We start from the raw sequence: 21,319 nt of genomic DNA on the forward strand, positions 1-21,319 counted from the left end.
TCTTAATGGCTCTAGAAATTCATTGCATAACATAATCATGCTTGACCTAGGGCAGTAAACATTTTCACTGGAATATATTTACTTGCTTATTACTTATTTAATTACCTGAAGTCCATACTTTATTCAGATTTCCTTAGTTTTTACTAAAGTCCCTGTGCTGGTTTGGATGTATTATGTTCCCCAAAACTCCATTATCTTTGATGCAGTCTTGTGTGGGCAGGAAACGTATTGATGTTGATTGGATTGGAGACTTTTGATTGGATGTTTCCATGGAGCTGTGATCACTCAACTGTGGGCAAGAGCTTTCAATGGATAATTTCCGTGGAGGTGTGGCTCCGCCCATTCAGTACGGGCCTTGATTAGTTTACTGGAGCACTATATAAGCTCAGACAGAAGGAGCGAGCTTGCTACAGCCAAGAGTGACACTCTGAAGAATGCCCAGGAGCTGAGAGAGGAGCTGCAGATGAGAGACAGTTTGAAGATGGCCATTGAAAGCATACTCTTGCTCCAGAGAAACAAGAGGACAAACACCCCAAGAGCAACTGAGAGTGACATTTTGAAGAGGAGCTGAGGCCTAGACAGGAACATCCTGGGAGAAAGCCATTTTGAAACCAGAACTTGGAGCAGACACCAGCCACATGCCTTCCCAGCTAACAGAGGTTTTCCAGATGCCATTGGCCATCCTCCAGTGAAGGTACCCGATTGTTGATGTGTTACCTTGGACATTTTATGGCCTTAAGACTGTAACTGTGTAACCAAATAAACCCCCTTTATAAAAGCCAATCCATTTCTGGTGTTTTGCATCCTGGCAGTATTAGCAAACCAGAACAGTCCCTTTTCTGTTCCCAGAACCCAGCTAAGATACTACATTACATTTAGTCACCCTGTCTCCTTAGGCTTCTTTTGGCTATGATGGTTTTTCACACTTTCCATTTTACGTGGCCTTGGCAGTTTTGAAGAGCACTGTCAGGTATGTTGTAAAATGTCCCTCAACTGGGATTTGTCTGATATTTTTCTCATGATTAGACTGGGATTATGAATTCTGGAGGAAAAGTGCAGCAGAAAAGTGCCATTCTCATTATATCACATCAAGGGTACATAACCATCAACATGACTTATCCTTGTTTTGTTAACCATCAGCATCTGGCTGAGGCTGTGTTTGTCAGGTTTCTCCACTGTAAAGTTCCTCTTTTTCCCCCTTTTCCATGCTGTACTCTTTGGAAGGAAGCCACTATGCACAGCCCACATGTAAGGAGAGGAGAGTTATGCTCCACCTTCTTGAGGGCAGAATATCTACATTAATTGTTTGGAATTCTTCTGCATGGAAGATTTATGCACTAGTATATGAACAAGGGATCTTAAATCAATCCTCACCTGATTACCAACAAGCCAGGTAGCCCTACGAAAGTCATGTAGCTTTTCTGGGTCTGTAAAGTGAATGTTTAAAGAAATAGTTGTAATTTGTTAAACATATTCTATGTGCCAGGTTTTGTTATTAGGTGCTTAATGAATCTTGTCTCATTTAGTTACCATAACAATCTTATGAGGAAGGTATTAACAACCCCATTTCATAGATGCAGATATCTGAAGCTCAGAGAAGTAGAGTAGCCTGCACAATTCACACCTATAATCAATCACATGCTGAAAATAAAACCATATATGTGCACATATACACATTCACACACACATATATGGGCATTATGCATTTTGAAATTACACCTCCCATATTTAATGAAGGCAACAAGCACAACAAAGATTGACTTTTTTTGTCAAAGGAAGGTTTGACAAGTTGGAGATGTTTAATTTTACCCTATTCATTCCTCATAATTAATAATGTAAATGGCTTCCCTATCACCACTACCCCTGCCACTGGTCATCACCTGGTTTGAGGTCACCAATTTTCCAAGGGTTCCGGTCAATTGAGGCAATAAGACTCCATGACATAAAATCATGTGAATGCAAGAGGAATGTGTGTTTTTAAGAGGATGTGACTCCCAGTGAGCATAGTTTATTTCTAACCATAATGTGCATGTGCTTAAATATGCACCTGTTCCATGTTACAAGATCATTATTCTTGCACAGCAAACATGGAATTTCTATATTTTTACAGAGCCAGATTTCTATTCAGTTTATCTGAAACTTGCAGAACTACCATGGCATGCCTATTCCTAATATTAACCAGGAATCTATTTGTGGTATATCAAAGCTACAAAATGCAATATAAGGCACGATCTACTTCATAAATGCTGAAGAGCAGTTCACAGTTTATTATTACAAAATGCACATGCTACAAATGTGTAATGACCCTATGAGAAAACACAAGGTCCAACCAGGCCATTTAAAAAAATAAATGCCACATGACCCATATTAGGTCAGCAAATACCAATTAGTATACATTAATGCTTCTCTGAACAGAAAGGGTTCTTGGTATTGAAACTATTCTGAAATTGTTAATGACTTTATTTTCAAAATGGAAACATAGAGCTTTATTTATACTGTGGGATTCACTCAATCTTCAAGGCTCAAACAGACCTACAGGAATCAAATCATTCTTTTATGTAGTATATATAGAATAGTGCAATGTTTATCTTGCCTTATAGTACAAATGCATATTATTGAGTGGTTGGAAGCTACTTAATAACCTTAGACAATAATATTAGACTTAAGTAAATGGACTCAATTCCCTAACACATTCTGTTCTATATAACCAGCAAATGCATGGAACACATGAAGGAATGGAAGACAGAATAAAGCTCGTTACTTCTATGCAAATTAAGGAATTTTCAAGTACCGCAGGATTGTCCTTTCCTCATCTCACTTGGGAAAATGGGGATGGAGTCAATCTCACAATGTGTAATATTGAGAATTATTCCCAAAGACATCTGAAATTGACAGCTCTACATGATATAAATACAGAGTCTTTTTCAGTCACTAGGTTTATACTTATTCACAGTAATTACTTATTATCCAATAAGGTACTCGTGTGGTATCCCCAGTTCTAAAATCTTAGTGCTATCTCTGGTAAGCACTTCTGTTTTATTTTTCTTTACCTAAACTTTTTAATGATTTTCCACTCAAAATTTAAGCTTTTACCAGATTCTCTAGCTACATTCCCCATCATTTCATCTGTTTATTTATTACCCTGTTGCTTCAGCCAAGTGTTAGAGTCATGCAGGTCAATCTCACTGCCACCCTGCTTCTGGTCATCACCCTTTCTTACTGGAACTCACGATCCAAACTCATTTTCTCACCATTGTAGTTCTTTAAATCTATGTCCTTTTACAATTTGACAATAAGTTTCTATCATCTTGTTTGTTGCCTCTCCTACCAAATTCTATAGTCTGATAGTGTGTTCCAGAACTTGTATCACACCTATTTATTCATTTGTCCACCAACTGTTCATCTGTTCATCTCTCCATCCATCCATTTATCAAATATAATATGGAGGGTGGGGCCGGGAAGAGGCAGGGAATTTTCAGTGGCATAGAATGTGTACAGTTAAGGAAGAAGAATAAATCCTGATATTGTCATAGATCTGCAAGAATTTCAAGGTGATTGGAACATAGTGGACAATGGACAAATTGTGAAACATGATACTGGAAAGGTGAGCAAGGGTCAGCTCATAAATATAAAATACAGAGTTTGGATTTCATTTGGAGAGAACTTAGATTCATTAATGTGTTTTAGCTGAGGAATAGCATGATTCGGCTTTCACTTTTGGAAAATTTCTGGCTGCCCAGTATTTTGCATTGGGTCGAATATTAAGATCCTGCTAGTAGTTTCATATATATGGTGTTATTTAATCATAATTTCCTTAATTTTCCTCCTACACTCCTGCTTGCTCTCTTTGCTGCTATCTAGCCAGAAGGAGCATTTCAGGCTATTTTTGTTGTACAAACTTAGATGCCATATTCTCCTTCTGTTTTTTATAATGCAATTTTATTGAGATAGGTTCACAAACCAGATAATCATCCAAAGCGTACAATCAGTGTTTCATGGTATCATCATATAGTTGTGCATTCATCACCACAATCAATTTTTGAACATTGTCATTATTCCAAAAAAATTAAAATACAAATAAAAATAAAAGTAAAAAAGGAAAAGCCAAGACATCCCATACCCCTTATTCCCACCCCTCATTATTTATTTATTTTTTGTCTTTGTTTTCTTACCCATCTGACCATACACTGGATAAAGGGAGTGTCAGTTGTAAGGTTTTTGCAATTACACAGTCACACCTTAAGAGTATATACTTAAACAATCATCTTCAAGAATCAAGGCTCTTGGATTACAGTTCAGCGGTTTCAGGTGTTTCCTTCCAGCTATTCCAATACACTAAAAACTTAAAAGCGATATGTATATAATGCATAAGAATAACCTCCAGAATGACCTCTCAACTCTACTTGAAATCTCTCAGCCACTGAAACTCTATTTTGTTTCATTTCTCTTCCCAATTTCGGTCAAATAAGGTTTTCTCAATCCCATAATGCCAGGGCCAGGCTCATTCCCAGAAGTCATGTCCCATGTTGCCAGGGAGATTTACACCCCTGGGAGTCAAGTCCCACATAGTGGGGGAGGGCAGTGAGTTCACCTACAGAGTTGGCTTAGAGAGAGAGGCCACATCTGAGCACAAAAGAGGTTCTCTGGGGGAGACTCTTAGGCATAATTATTAGTAGGTTTAACTTCTCCTTTGCAGGAATAGGTTTCATAAGGGCAAGCCCCAAGACTGAGGGCTTGGCCTCTTAAATTGATAGTGCCCAATGCTTGTAAGAATATCAGGAATTCCCCAGGTGGGGAAGTTTAGTATTTCCACATTTTCCCCAGTCCTTCAAAGGTGGCTTTGCAAATACTTTTTATTCTCTGCCCAGATTACTCTAGGATGTATCAGGGCATCACACTAACCTGTACAAACCACTCACTCACTATTCAAGCTTCCATGTTGTTATGGTGTTTGAATAAACTGACCATACAAGTTAAACTGGATAGTATGCTACAGAAAATATAAATTTTGCACCAAATAAAACATCTTTTCCTTTGCCCTCACATTGAAATTGAAGTTTTAAAACATCATCATTATTGTCCTTTACCCTTTAGTCTGATTTACCTTAGCCCTAACAAGATCAGCTTCATTCATATCTCTAATTGAAGACTGATCTCTTTTTAAGCTTTTTTAACAGATGCAGTATGGGGTAATGCTAACTTTCATAGCTGCAGAATTCTAGCTCTGAGTCTCAGGCGTCACAGACATACCTGAAGTTCCAATGACCAACCAGGTTATACACAAAGAGCTCAGCACCTCAGAATTTAGAAATAACCATAACAACTCAGAAATAGATAGGACTGCTATAAGAGCTTACAATCTAGGAAACTTAACAATAAGCCTTCCCCTGAAAACCTATGCTCTCAAATTCAATTCTCAGAGTTTGCACATTATATTCTCCTTCTACTTCATAGCTTACTTTTAGTCTTAAATATAGTTCTTTAAACTTAAATCTTCCTTTGAATAAAAAGAATAAAATCAGTCAAGGATTATGGACTACCCCTGGTCTGGTCTCTCAGATTCATCATCTTCAGTACTTTCAACAACAATTTTTCTACCAAAGTAGAGAAAAGGGGAAGTAAGAAATAAAACTTGATATGAAATGGATAAATGACCATCACTTGATAAAAGTAAATACTGAACTGGTCTTACAGGAAGACAGCTGGTTGGGTATTATGATGTGAAGTTCCCAAAAGAAAAATTCCTGGTCCAAAATAGTTTCCCTATGTTTCCTTTACCTGCAGATTCTTTCAACATTTCTCAGTGCCTCTTCCATACATGGCTTGTCATTAGAATCCATTTTTTTTACAATATGGAAATTTTAACATGGTCAAAGTCCTCATGGTCCCATCATCTCCACTTCACTCCTGTTTGTTTATTTTTTGTCTCAGTCTAGATATACCTGTTTTTTTAGCGAGGCTTATAGTACTTTGATTATAAAAGTGGCACATGTCCATATTCTATGATGAATACAATAGGCATAAAAATAAAATGTAAAAAACATTCTTCAATTCCACCATGAAAAAATTAATCATGGTGAATGCTTTTTGTGTGTTCCCTATCAGTAGTTTTATGCATATACTTACAAAGGCACACACAGCCGAAAAAAGGCTACAATATACATATAGTTTTGGTCAAATGAGGATAATAAAAGCATCTGTATACAGCCTTGTGAGAATCAAATAAAATATACACTAGAAGTGTCTGTCCTAGATTATGGTACATAAAAAAATGCTCAAAATATTAGCTCATTTTTAAATTATTATAATGATTCAGGTTTATGACCTATTTGTTCACTCAACATCTTGTGGGCATTTTCTCTTGTCAAAATATGTTTTTGAACATCTGTAGTTACAGGGTTCACTGAAGACATGGCCTTTCACCAGATGATCCTGGGTTGGAGTGCTGGTTCTGCCATTTGCTGATTGGAAGCTGGTTTCCTCATTCAAAGCTTGGGGACAATGCTGTTTATCTTTCAGAGATTTGTTAGGATTAGAGATCATGTGTGAAGGCACCTTGCATACTGCCTGATCCATAGTAAGTACCATATAAAAAATAGCCATTGTTCCCAATGTTCTGCTTGATAGTTGCAATGCAATGTTCACATATATTGCTTTTTCCTTCTCTTGAATTATTTCTCTGGGAATGATTCCCAGAAGTTGGATTACTAGGTCAAAGGGTTTAAAAAAATAGTTATGGTTCTTATTATTTACTTTTATGTTTTTTTCCAATAAGTTTCAACCAACATATAATGTGATAAATAAAGTATCTCATACATATTAAGAGTGTTTCTATACCTGTTTCATTCAAGTTCAGATTCTATGCTCATCAGAATCTAGGACAGATTTTATTGCAGGAATTCCAAACCACTGGGAATTGAACAGATGCTGCTAACTCACTTTACATTTGGTAGACCACCAGTCAGCCATGCTCAGTAACAGCTTTCAGAAACATCTGGATTTAAACTTAGAGTCTAAACATGAAAAGTTAAATAGTACATAGTTATAAAACAGCTTCATGCCTTGACTCTCAAAAATCTGAGTTTACTAAGATTTTTATAATTTTTAAATGATCAAACAAATCACAAACAATGCAAGAATTAAGACTCATATACAGTATACAGTGTATCATTTCAGCATTATGGACTTCTGGTCTATTTGTAGTTTAGATGGGCACAGAGGCATGTTTACAAATACTATTTTGAAGATAGAAAAAATATACTAATAGCTAGTTTACTTAACAGAGTGCAAAGAAATACACAGTCTTTGACTTACTTATACTTATTGAATTTTACTAAATACATGTAAAACTGAAACAGTTAACTTAGCAGTAGTTGGTCTAAGAATCAACACTTTTGACATTTTACCCATGTCATTAGCCTTACTGGAATGTATGCTTCTGGAAGGCAGTGTTCATGTCTAATGTATCCCCTTCTATGGCTAGCAGAGCACCAAGCACCAGAGAAAGCCTTGCATGCTTGCCTAAGTAAATGATGACTGTTCCAAGTAGTATTGCTTCCTTAATATATTACCCCAGAATTTAGTGGCTTGTAACAACCATTTTATTATGCTCTTTAAGCTCGGAGACTCCATGGGTCAGGATTTTAAACCAGGCCCAGGGAGATGGGTTATTTCCATTCCAAAATGCCTGGTGCTCTAGCTCCAAAGCTGGAGGTGACTCAATGGGTAGGGGTTGGAATCATTTGAAGGATCATTCACTCACAAGTCTAGAGCATGGGCTGGGATGACTCAAAGATGAGGACTTGCTAACCAGAACACCTACTCATGGCCTCACCATGTGGTTGACTTCCTCCCACTATGGTGGCATCAAGGTAGAAGGATTTCTTATACAGCAGCTCAGAGCAGTAAGTATCATTGTTGTAGTGAACAAGACAGAAACTTAATTGCCTCTTATGACCCAGTCAGATTCAAAGGGAGGGGAATTCTTCATGGGAGTGTGCCAAGGGAGACAAGAGGTACTATTGTGACTATCTTTGAAAAAATAATCCATGATTACCCTCTAATCCAATTTTCCATCTATTTAACTTGTACTCTCCTAAAACTTGGATAGTTTCAATATCCAAACATGGTGGGGAATTTTTTTTTGGTTATAATTAAAAACTTTCATTGTAATACTATTATATAGTTTTTCAAACTACACCTTCCTCAAAGATTCTGACACACCCCCATGAGAGGGCAGGTAGGACAGGTACATCTTCCCGATAGAAAATCACTTCATTGCCCCTGACACCTCAAATGCCCAGTAATCACAGAGAAGTATCAAGCACAAGTTAACCTCGTTTTGCATGGGGAATATTTTGTATTTGAGCAAAAGAGATATTCTCAAAATATTTGGTGAATTATTTGAAACATAAAACATTTGAAAATATGCTTATGGAGTTTATTTTATGTTTTCAGTTGCTTTTGATATCTTTTTGGCCATTATATTCAAAATTAGATCCAATGGAAGACATTTCAAAATATTAGGTTAATATATAGGGACATTTTGTGCTCAGGATAATTCATGTCCACAGTAACCTTCTCCCTGAAAACAGAATGCAAGTTTGATTTGTGAACTCAAAGTATGTAAGTACCATAATGGTCATAAATAAATAATATCTCATTCTCTTTGACACGGAGATGTCTTAGCTCCTCTGTGTATTCCATTCTCAGTTTAGGGCTTTGTTGAAGGCTGAGTGTGGGCTTTCCACTTCTATTGTCAGCGTCAGTCATTTATTTGAACCAAGGTTTCCTTAGTTCATTAGATTATCTTGATAAGAGATACTGTCAATTTCACTTTCACAAGTGTTTATTAATTTTATGTTCTTTTTTTCTACGCATGAACATAGGTTCAATGATTACTCTGATATACTAAAGAACTAAGAAAACATCAGACACATATGGGTATGTCCTTTTAAAGGCAATAAATGAGGCTACAGATGGGGCCCTAATTTATGAATGTTAAAAACATTAAACAATCTCCTCTATTGACTACATTTTATCCCTATTTAGTCTTTGGATGAAAGAAATACAACCTATTACTACAATGAAGTTTTTCTTAACAAAAAATGTAGATAAAGATAACCTAGTTTAAAGTATTATCTTTATTTATATCCTTTTACATTAGGGTAGCCTTAAATAAGCAATTCACTTATTTAAAAATTTGTAAAAATAGCAATCATTATTTACCTCTGACATTTTTGAATTATTATTATTATTTTTTTTTACCAGATCAGGAATGGTGCTAGGAGACATATCTTGTAAGGATGGCAGCCTTCTCACATGCATGGTAAATTATTCCAAATGTCAAAGAAGGTTATATATTATAGATATTATCTTCCAAAATTTTACAAGAAAGCATCATTCACTCGAATCTCTTCTCAACTACCCACCATTCAGAATGTGTTTTAATTTGTAAAGGAAAAATGAAAGAGGCAGGAACAGGGTTCAGATTCTACATCTGTCTTAAAGTAGATATGTAGACTTTTAAAATTCATTTAATTTCATTGTCCCTTAGTTTCCTTATCTATGAAATGGGTATGATAATACCTACTATCTATAAAAAAGTGTTTCATTATCTATTTGTTTGGATGATGTACTGCTTAACAAGATGGATTGTTAATACTGTGTTATTAAACCCCGTGTTGTTATTAAATACCGTGTTGTTATTAAATACCGTGTTGTTAAAACCTCTTAAGATAGGATAGTGCTTTTCAACTTGCCTTGGTGACAGAACACCAAGTATTCACTGCCCTCTTAGCAAATAAACTGATTCATTTCACAGACAAAACAAGAGCAAGTTCATTGAAGGAAATTAGATTATATTATAGGAAGGAAATCATCAAATCATTCCATAATCACATGTCCATATAAGGTACAAGCAATGTAACTAATGAGTGACCACTTCCCAGCTTCTATTAATATTTATTGCTATGTTGTCAGCTAACTCTTGAGAAAAGATGAAAAGTAACAGACAAGATACATAGAAGATGAAAAAGATGGAAGGGATGGAGAAAGAAATCCTTAAAATTGAAAAAGTTGTACTCCTTAGCTTAATATTTTCTTGTAAATTAGGTAAAAGTCCCTGTTATTCAGTATTAGCACTTAAATCCTTCGGGCCCCTTCACTGAGCAAATAGTTGCCCCAAATAGTCTGAATACCACAGCACACATTCATTCGTGTAAACATTCTAACAATATCTTTTGGGCACCTATGACATACTATGCACTGCTGGTGCCCAGAATTCAGTGGGAACTCAGGTCAAGCAACTGGATGCACCCTGAGATTTTTCGTCTTTGGAACTGTACTTTAGTCTGTCTCACGATGCAAAAGTGGGTGAAAATCATCCCTGTGCTTTGGCCTTTTTCCTCTCTGGGACTCCATGAAGAAGAACAGACAGAGAGAAGTGAGGGTGTCTGTGTCTGCTCATGTGGTCGATAATCATCAGCTATGGCAGTCACAATCCTCAAAGCCCAGGCATCCACACAGTCAGCCTCCAATATCAGAAAACAAGAGGAAAAACCAACACAACTGCCTGCAAGGAGCAGTGTTCTTGGCCTTGGACCAAAATACCAGAAACATTTTAATTAATAGGGACGATGATAAATAAAATAGGAAGTGAGATAAGAGGTCATTGCCTGAGAAAACAAGGCTTTTCTTCTCATTTTTACAACTCTCTGAATGACCCACAGAAAAAAGTGCATGCAAATAATATTTTAAGTTCCAGAATGTGCTTTGGCTTTTCCAAGTAGGGTTGCCTACAGATAAATCCAAGAGGGAGGTCACTAAATTGAATGGAAGATATTTAGAATAGGTGGCTTCCCCCAACATAAGTGATTGCAACTCTTTCTTTGTGTTTTAAGTTTTTAGACAAATAGTCCAACCCAATTAAGCCTTGTAACTTCAAGAGATGGTGCTTCTAGGCAGACAGGCTGTTTGGAGTGCAGATGTGGGATTCCAAGGTCTGATAACCCACCTGGGAGAGGGCAGAGAGAATCGGGCTATAGTGCTACGATCAGCAGCATAACCTGAATGTCACAGGCAATGTAACCATGGGATGGAGTCTTAGAGTTGGGATTGGGACAAATGGCTATCTGAAACAAAACTTCATAAAGGGGCAACTCATTTAGTATGAAAGAATTAAGTGTTTAGATGCAAAGACTATGAAAGGAATTTTTTTTTTTTTTTAATAGACTTAAGGTCTGAAGATTCGCAAGAGTAGACATGGTGAAACTTCCTGTAGCTAATCCCATAGAGTGGTTAAGAACACAGGTCATGGAGCTAGACTGCCTGGGATTGGGTGGCAGCCCTGCCATTTGCCCGCTGTGAAAGCCTGGGCAAGTAACTTTCCCTCTTTGTGCCTCAGTTTCCTCATTTGCCAAGTTGGGTAATTATAATGTTGATTACCTCTATTTGGCTTTTGAATGTATTCAGTAAATTAATACATGTAAAGTTCTTCAAAAGGACCAGAAAATTGGAAAAACTACTTAACTCATAACAATTACTGTACTCAAAACTGCTCCCAAGCAATAACTAATACTTACTGAACACTTAGAATGTGACAGAACTTATACAAAGTGAATTATGTGAATTTTGTTTACATTTAATAATAACCCTACAATGCAGATACTATTATTCCCTCAATTTTCCTTTAACAAAACTGAGGCACAGAGAAGTTAAGAAACTTGCCCAATGTCACACAGCAAATAAGGGGTTCAAATCCAGGCAGTCTGGCTTTGGGTAACACACACTTCATTACTGTGCTGTACTGTCCTTGAACTTTCCATAGGAAATAGTGGACCCAATTTATTTGCTTCCATGTCTCTCTATTTCAGTGGGTTTAGGCCTCTTAAAACCAGGGGCTATCCTGGATTCATCGCTGCCTCCCAGCACCTTACAGACTACCTTGCACACAGTACAAGTTTCATTAGATAACTGCCCAACTGGCTGGCTGCCTGTCCTTTGTTAATAATGGCAGGTGCTAAGCTTCATGACTTGTGCTCTATAGCTTAAAATCCCATGAAAGAACTTAACTTCCGCCTTTCAGGGGACAGATCTCCTGATACAGCTACAGCCCCACGGCCCCTCATCGCGCCCCCTGGCTCCAAGAAAAGGGCAGTCACTGGCCTCCCAGTTCATTCACCCTCGCCTTTGCCTATCTCCTTTCCAGCACTCCCACGTCATGACCAGTATGCAGCAGATCACATAGGACTTGACCGAAACAATAACAGAGGAGAGAAGAGAAGCAAAAAGGAGAGGCAGGCAGCAGAGAGGGCTTTGTGAGTCCTTTAGTCTTTCTGGTTCTGGGGATTGCCTCACCGCCTCTCTGCTTTTCTAGTTTTAGACTCAAAAGTGGCCAAAGTGTGGAATGGGGCAAACCTGGATTTGAGAAAAGCAGACCATTGGGAAGCCAAAAGGAAACACTGGAACTTCCATTTCTAAAATAATAAGAAAGCTAACAATAAATACTCATAAAGCCTGATGCTGGAGCCCTAACTCCATCGGTATATCAAATGACCATGTTTCCCTGTATCATTCCTCTCCTGAGAATTAAGAACAAGCTCCCCAGGACTAATGAATGGACCCTGTTGCTCTCACTCGATTGTCCTCTTTCAGCATATTGTGACAATGTCTCAGTTTACAAGTGTTTGGGAAAGCAGATTCATGGATTATTTCATCTAGATTTAGCTAAATTAACCCTCACAAATTGAGCATGCATCTTAAAAATACCAGCATTTTGCATAAGGAAATGGCAGTTTTGATGTTCCAACAATGATTAGCCAATTAGATCCAATAAGAAGTCAGCCAGTAAATGTTGAAAACGTCAAAAAGCTTACTTAAAATTCAGATACACTTTTACTCTTCTTAACTCTTTCTAGGGTATATAAGGTAGTTTGCAATATTAGGTAATCATTGCCATGCTACATGTTCCTAAATTAAAGGTAGATAAATATAAATGACCATACAAATGGATAATTTAGGAATAAGATAAATTTTACATTTTACCACCAATTAACCAAGAGTTAATTATTGTCTGTTATCTTAACAAATTTAGGCCACGTCAAATATGTGTGGGTCTTGCCATTTCGAAGGGTCTAGAACAACCTGCACTTTTATAAATGCATTGATTTTCCTAATCTGTTTTGTATATGGCAGATTTGGACATTTTTATATCAGCTGGCCAACAACTATTCAAACTTTCAAGTACTATGTCTTTTCTTGCCTGTTTTCACAGCTTTACCTACTGAATATTTGATTATTTGAAAGTTTGGTTGCAGCCATTTTGAAACTGTATTCCTTTGAACTTACAGAGTCACCCGAGTGATTCTTTGGGGTGAAGGGTAAGGGAAAATGGTCAGGGGTAGGGCCTCACCCCCCTTCTTCAACCCTCTGGGTTACATGTTAAACTTTCTCCAATTTGAAAAATAGGGAGCCATTGCTAAGAAATATTTAAAATCCATCAATTCATGTATTCAAAAATATTAAACCTGATCCATATTATTAACAGTTTTAAAATTTATTAAATATTTCATTTTTTTAGTAAATGTATTCATTTATTCAATAAATATTAAAACTATTTTTTTATTCTAGATCTGTTTTTATTTAAAAAATGAAAAACCTGGGAAATAATGAAAGGCTGGTGATATTAGAAATAAGAATACAAGTCTTACTTAACTTATGTGCAACTGAAATAAAGGTAGACCCCCAAGGCATACCGGGTGCAGCAAATCTTTAGCTTCAGTAAATACCCATTGGACTTCAATCTGATGAACTACATATTAATATTGAAGAAAAAAGTGTTAACTCACTTTACAAAGTCTTGGAACTGTATTTTCAGGTTTAGAGGTGGAGTGTAATTTTGGATTTGATAGTATTTATTGGTTCCTTAGGAATGGACACCCTCCAATAATCTTTAGGGTCTAGAATTGCAATTTAACCCATTCAACTTTCATAAATGAAACAAGAACAAAATAGAAACTGCTTAAAAACTCTGTACCTTCCCACTGAGTTATTAAATTTTAAATATGTCATCTTCCAAAATTATCAGTAGCCATTCTGCAGAAATTTATAGTAATTACCCATCTGATGCCAGTGAGTTTGATGGCATACGTGCAGTATATTACTAATGGCTCAAGATATTTCATTTCACTTGCATTTTATTAATAATTTCAGTTGTTAATTTATTTTAGACACAACATGGTGCTTATGCCAATTTGCATGCTCTTTCAATAACTGAACACGAACTTAGGAAACAAATACCAATGAAGATCTGTAATACATGACCTGTATAATCATGTAGTATAGTATAAACAAGTAACATTCATTCCACTCTACATTCTCCAATACTTGCTGCCAAGAAAAAAGATCTGCACATGACTGAATAGGTTATTCACGAATTATTAGCTACCAGAAGAGTTGTTATCTGGCTTCATATGTTTTACATCATTTTCTCTGTTAAATACTACCTTTACATTTTTTGAAGGAAGAAATTCAGATTATTTGGGCTGACAACTAAGATCAAACAAGCCTGAAAACCTCTCGCTTCTAATACCTCCATATAATAATTAGAGAAGAATATTCACATAAGCAAATAACCTCCAAATATAAAGAAAAAATAATCCATGGAGTGCTTCTTTTCATTAGAAACTTCATTAATAAGGGAGGGGACACATCTTTTGTTCACTTTGTAAGGACCATGAGGCCAGAACCGAAGCAGGTGTGTAACTTCCTAATTTCACTGCAAAAGAAAAAAGTCGAGGATGACTCAGAATGTAATTAGGGTTATGTATCTAAGCAAATACACAATGTAGCTTGTGGTATTAAAAAAGGAAAGAAAAGAAAAGAAGAAGACAAGGCCCAAGAAAAGGCTGCTCATGTTTGCACACAGAGGCAAAGCCAGCGCAGAATGAAAACAAAGCCTCCTTAATTAACAAATTACAACAGAGGGTCTGATAAAGCCCTGTATTTTGTAGCAGAGAAACTCACCTGCCGCTCCTCCCCTCTCATCATCTACACAAGTGAGAACACTTACAATGTTTAGACCCAAACCAAATGACAGAGTGGGGAATGGTTTCGCCTGAGGCTGAGCTGAAGTGCCATTTCTATGAAAACAGACACCTCTGGTGTTTTGAAAACATACTGGGTAATGCCACAGCCAACAGGATGAAACAGCAACACAAAGCAGAGGACCCTTAGCCCAGATCTGTTTATCCAGAGGCTGCTATTCAGTATTGTTCGGATGCCTTTTTCCTCCCCCTAACATTTATCTGCTTTGGGAATAATTCCCTCTTCACTTGATGATGGGCAGGGCAAAGAAAAGACACAGAATTTAATTGCCTGGGCTCCTCTAAAATGTCACTTCACAGCATGCCCAGACGCCAAGCCAAGAAATGGCTTAGTCAGGCTCTCTGCCAACTGGCATGTGCCTGAAGATTACTGGGCCTCCTGGAGCAAGATCTTTTTCCCATATGACAAACCCTACAATTTACCTTATAGTGCCCTCAATATTAATACTATATCCCTTTTGTGATATAGAGCAAGGGTCTGCTTTCTGTGAAGGGCAGGATATTAAATATTTTAGGCTCTGTGGGCCATTCAGTCTGCCACAACTCCTCAACCCTGCCACTGCCAGAGGAGAGAAGCCAGAGGCAAAATGTAGGGGAATAGGTGTCATTTTGTTCCAATAAAACTTTATTTACAAACATAGATCGTACGTAAACAAATGGTGTAGTTGTGTTCCAATACACTTTATTACAAACACAGGTGGCCAGCAGGATTTGGCTCGCAGATCCTAGTTCGTGGACCCTGAGAAACTAAAACAAAATTCTCCTATTACATAGTCAGCAGGATAATGCATGGAATATAGTTGATTCTCATTTCATACATATATTTAATTACAGTCCAAAACTACCCATTGAATTCCTGTAAGCAAACTTTAGCATATGAAAGCAGTTCCAAGGTCCCCTAACTTGCATTATTTTAGACCTAGCACCACACACCTGGGCACCTGATGTTTTTGGCTTTTGATAACGCTGATGATACCAGAGATATTTGTTCCCACACAATAAACATTTTCAGAGATACAGATATGGATAAGATGCTCACTGAACCCAAGGACTCACAGTCTAGGTAGGAAAACGGGCCTAGGGACAGATAATTAAAACAATAACCACAGGAGCATGGATGTGCAGGGCTAACATGATATATGCAATGTTCTATGATAATACTGGAGAACTCAGCCTGGGAGGGGAGACAGAGCAGGGGTCGGTTTCCCAGAGACAATGGCAACAAAGCCGACCCTTCAAGAATAATCAGGAGGGTGGAATGGAGTGACTAGAAGCTTTTGGGTTCCTAGATCATTGGCTAAATACAATTTAAATAACTAATAACCATCTACTCTGTAACTAATATCATTTTAGGCAGTCTTAGGACAAAAATAATTTTATGATGTGTTCGTTGCCTACGTGACAACTTACAGTCTATTTGGGAAAGTTAAAGGGTATCTCAAAAAAAAATGTTAATAGCAGACAGTAAAGGGCAGATTTCAATACATAGACAATACATTCATTTGTTCATTCAACAAATATTTATTGTGTGTCTGCTATGGACCATTTACTCTTCTTGACCTGGAGATACGGCAGTGGACATACTGGCAAGGTCACTAGCATCATGGAGGTTGCATTCTAGTGGATGTTAACATGGGTTAATATGCATAATACGGGTTAAAAAAACATCATCGCCATCAATGTGTTTCAGGTAATAGCATCCCGAATGTTAACTCTCTGAAACCAAAAGTACAGTAGAAAAGTAGGGGATGTTGTAGGTCAGATAATGCTGTCAATAGAAACACTTAGCCAAGCATCCCAGGAAACCCTTTTCTTTTTTAATATTCTGGATGGCAATTCATTACTACATTTTCCACTAATAATCATCACTCCATCGATTTTAGTTAGCGTAAAATATTTATAGTAGATATATCCTTGTTGTCTGTTGCAAGTCGTCTTGACACGATTTACTTGTATTTTCAACAAAAAAGCCATCATTTGGCAAAGGCAAAACAGATCATTTAAGGATCTGTCAAGTTCTATAGCATAATATATTTTAAATCTGAATATTTTCAATATACATCTTTTTTAATATTTGAGATTTGGGAGAAAGAAAATATTAGTTCACGAAGCACCGAGCACAGGACATGTGCTACACATTATTGAAATACACCCCTCTGTCATAGAAAGGTAGGGAAGGAACATAAGAAAGTGGGAAAGACACAAAAGCCATTTGCATGGATTGTTACTACCCAAGATCTGGTCACTTTTGGATTATGAAAAAAATTGTATTATGAAAAGAGCTAAAATTATATGATAGACCAGAGTCAACCCCAGACACACAAGTCCAGGTGTTCACACAACAAAACTGTAATACTGAGCATATTACTTATACTGCTCCTCCCCGTCTGACCAGTGAGGATAATGGCATCCACATACCACCTGTTAATGGCAATCAACAAGATATCATGCAGAATTGATCTTGAATTAAACCCGTCTCATCCAGAGATCAGTGCCATAATAATAGCTCTAGTACTTATGGTGACCAACTAATCTTTGTCCCCTTGCATACCTTGCTTCTCAACTTGTTCAGTTACAAGACCAGAGGGGTTGAGGAATGAGATTTGAGCATGTAAATCTCATTAAGTGACTACTGATAATGGCCAGTGTCTTGTGAAGAATCTTTAAAAGAATCCAGTTCATGGAACTTCAAGGATGGTAATAGGTTAAAAAAATTATCATCTACCTCTTTTAGCATTGATAAAACCATGTATTCCGCATCAAAAACTTCCTGACTGCAATGCCATGAGCTGCATAATAATCACCATGTTTTGATTATTTTGTTGAATAAATAAATGAATTAATTGTACTTACATGCAGTGAGAGCCTCATTTTCTGCAGTACATTGTTTCCTACTATATACCAACTACTTGGAATCAAAATAGAAGCAGTACAAATTGCAGTATTTAGCAATTTTAATGGTTACAGTAAAAACAGTTCCATTTGCATTATCAAAATAAATATAACACATGACATTTAGAACCTGAAGTGAAGAAAACCTCTAATTAAAGGAACCTTAGGAGAGATTTTAGCAAGTTCTTTACTGAAAGCAATTAGTTTCTTGATCCTCCAACCAATCATGTTAACAATGACAAAAGATATGCAAATTTAAACAGACAATAGTCAAGGCAAACTGCTGTGACTCATACCAACAAGAACATTTTCAGCATATACTCGGCTTGATTCACATTAGCAAGGGTCAATGTAACTAAAGAACATTTTAATAGTTATGCTTGGCTATTATCTGAAAACTATGTCATAATCATTGACCGAGAACAATGCAAACAAGAATCAAATTTATTTCGCACAAATTAACATAATAAACAGTTGCATGATTTAAGCCCAGTAGAATCATGTATTTACCCTGTGGCAGCTGAATAATTGCTTAGCAACAAAAAAATATGCATTACTATATTTAAATCATCATTTTGATTGCATGTTTTAGCCAAACAAAACATTACATTTTTGGTAGAATGGTTCATTCAAGACAATATGGGACACTAAGATTTACCCCGCACCCCCCAAAAATAATCCCGACTAATTTATAATTATTAAATGCACATTCAAAAGCATGAGAACAGTAGTCAGCTACTCAACCAAATTTATTTGTTTACTACGGAAATAAGTTTTGCCAAAGGAAAAAACAGATATCCTATTATGGACTACTACTGTAAGTAGTAACTGAAATTTAAGTCACAGTTATTAAAAGACTGCAGAATTCTGTTTGCTTTCTATGGCACCTAACTGTTGATTTTCACCTATAGTCTGTAGTAGAAAGACTAATAACAATTCCAGGCTTGGAAACCCTAGAACTACCAAGTTTCAGTTAACATGTCAAATAAAATAACAGTGATCCTAGTTCAGTCCCTAGTGGACAAAAGTAGAATACCCGTTACACAGCAGGATTCCACAGGCACTGACTGACCTAAGTGAGTGGGACCACACGGGAACAAAAAAGAGCATTTGTCCTTTCCCTATCTTTTATCTTCTTAAAGGATTTGCCCTGTTGAGTGACTAAAAGAAGTCTGGTTGCATTCCTACCTCTAGGCACCAAGTGAATCTATTGGCAAAAATCCTGTAGGAGAAGATTTTAAAAAACAGGACACCCTGTACTCTTGTAGTGACATAGTCACTTATCTGCTGCTTACCTGCTACACAATGAATCAGAGAGCAAAGACAGAATGAAGAAAGGTGTTCATATTTTAATAGACGGATGTTCAATGAAAACTTTTAAATGGTTGAAAGATTAATAACAGAATAAGCTGTTAATTTGATTTCTATAAATTGGGATTAAATGCATACTTCACATGAACATCATCTGGATACTTAGACTCCCAAATGGCACCGTGCCTGTAACTATGATGTCCTGAGAAAGGAGGTACCTCAAGAATATAGCAGTGCCTACCTGCTGTGCACAACCCAAATACACAGGTGCACGTCTTCACTGAACAGCCATCACTGGCTCAATCTCTCCTTTCATTGCGGACAAACAACCCCTTCCTCATGAATTCACATTAAAATTTATCTTCTTGATTTTTTTTTTCTCAAGTGCAGAAGTAGGTTACAGAAATCAGTAATCAATTATTCTACCACTTACTGAAATTAACAATCCCCTTTACACACTTACACAATTTCTCCACCTAATAATATATTTTATTTTTACTCTCACTTTAAGTTAATTTTACTAGCATTTAAAAAACACTAAATATTTTACTATGATTTCCCATCCTAGCTGCATAAAACTTCCTGGCATAAAATCCATTTGATCCTAATACAGTGTTGTCATGCTTATTTTGTTTTTTCACCAACTTGCTCGAGAGGTACTTGTTTCTTTTTTTAAAGTAGGATACTCAAGCTAAACAGTAAATAAGAGAAAACCGAAATGTCATAAAATGTGCCATTGCCAGGCACACAAGTGGGGGTTCCAGCAAACCTGACAGGCTTGCATAAGCCTAAAAACCTTGGCATAAGGTGAAGTCAAAGGGAGAGAGCCTTTGCATTTGCAAACACTGCCCCCTCGGAGCAAAAGATAAATACACAAATGCCCCTCTAAGGAACTTTAAGTTAGCTGCAATGCAAGAACCCAGAAAGCTCTGTGCAATTACAAAGTGAAAGCATTCACTTACTTTTTGCAGCCACTGAGTATAATTTTCCATCACATGCTCCAGATGTTGAAGTTTCTGGGACGAGAAATCCGGTTCCACGTGTGGAGCATCTCTCTGCAGGGCGTTTGTGTTGTACTGCTCTGTCGTACCCTCACGACAGTTCCCGTCGTGTTCTGGAAGAATGAAAGTGTAGGCACACTGCCCATGTTGAATCCGGTTGAATCTTCTCCCACTGTTTTCTGGACTTCGGCGCTGGTTGCTGCACCCTATGTGAGTCAGAATGGCAGCGAGGAAAGCAAAGGAAAGGAAAACTGTCATTGTACTGCCAGCGTTCTCCTTCCGTGCCTCGCGCAAGCCTCGCTCCTTTCTTCTGACCTTTAAACTACTTCTTTATTTTAGGTAAAACGGCTTGTTTGGGTTTTATTTTCCCCCCTCAAAGAAAACTTTTGAAGAAGAAACATAGAAAACTAGCCATTTGTTAGCCGGGTTCTAAAATGTTATTTTTTATTTCACTGTAATGATATTTCCTTAGTTAAAACTTGAGATATTTATTGCATAGTAGCTCAGATTTATTGTTTCCTCTCTGTGTAACAGTTAAGCGTGCAGCCTGCCTGAGCCAGCGGCATGTACATATTCTAGACCCTTTCCTCTACCCTATCTGCTGCAGATCTGCTATTTTCTCCCAGACCTCAGTGAGTTTTATTAAGGTTGCACATCCAAGCCAAGCTGGAAGCAGGCAGCCTTTCACAAGATGACTTGACAGGAATGCATGAGTGTGCCCCTATGCTAAGGATTGCTGATGGCTTAGGGCGGCGGATCGTCTTACAAATTGGCTAGATGCGCATGACCTCGAGCCTGTATGGCCCTCCCGCCCCTTCCGCAGACAATTGCCTCGAGTCTTTCGCAGATTCAGGGGAAATCAATAGCGCAGCCTACCTTAATATACTTTTGGTTTAAATGCTGACCTACTAAAATCTAGCAGTATTTTTTTTTAAGTTTCTATTTAATTGGGGGAACCCTAAGAAGAAAATTGGTATAATGCCCAATGAAATTAATTTTGACAGTGACTGA

General features: G+C 37.2%; 1 protein-coding gene across 4 annotated transcripts in view; it reads right to left on the bottom strand.

Annotated features, from left to right (window-relative positions):
- Nucleotides 1-21,056, bottom strand: part of ANGPT1 (angiopoietin 1) — a 248,791-nt gene extending 227,735 nt beyond the window's left edge. For 2 of the 4 annotated variants that reach the window (XM_037803274.1, XM_037803276.1), the window contains exon 1: nt 20,270-21,056. In XM_037803274.1, coding sequence (XP_037659202.1) covers nt 20,270-20,566 — 297 coding nt within the window. In that variant the 5' untranslated portion in view covers nt 20,567-21,056. The remainder of the gene's footprint in view (nt 1-20,269) is intronic. The other 2 variants (XM_037803278.1, XM_037803277.1) reach the window with 1 other exon arrangement.
- Between the last annotated feature and the right edge of the window lie 263 nt (nt 21,057-21,319).

This window comes from Choloepus didactylus, chromosome 14, assembly GCF_015220235.1.
Source record: "Choloepus didactylus isolate mChoDid1 chromosome 14, mChoDid1.pri, whole genome shotgun sequence".
Lineage (NCBI taxonomy): Eukaryota > Metazoa > Chordata > Mammalia > Pilosa > Megalonychidae > Choloepus > Choloepus didactylus.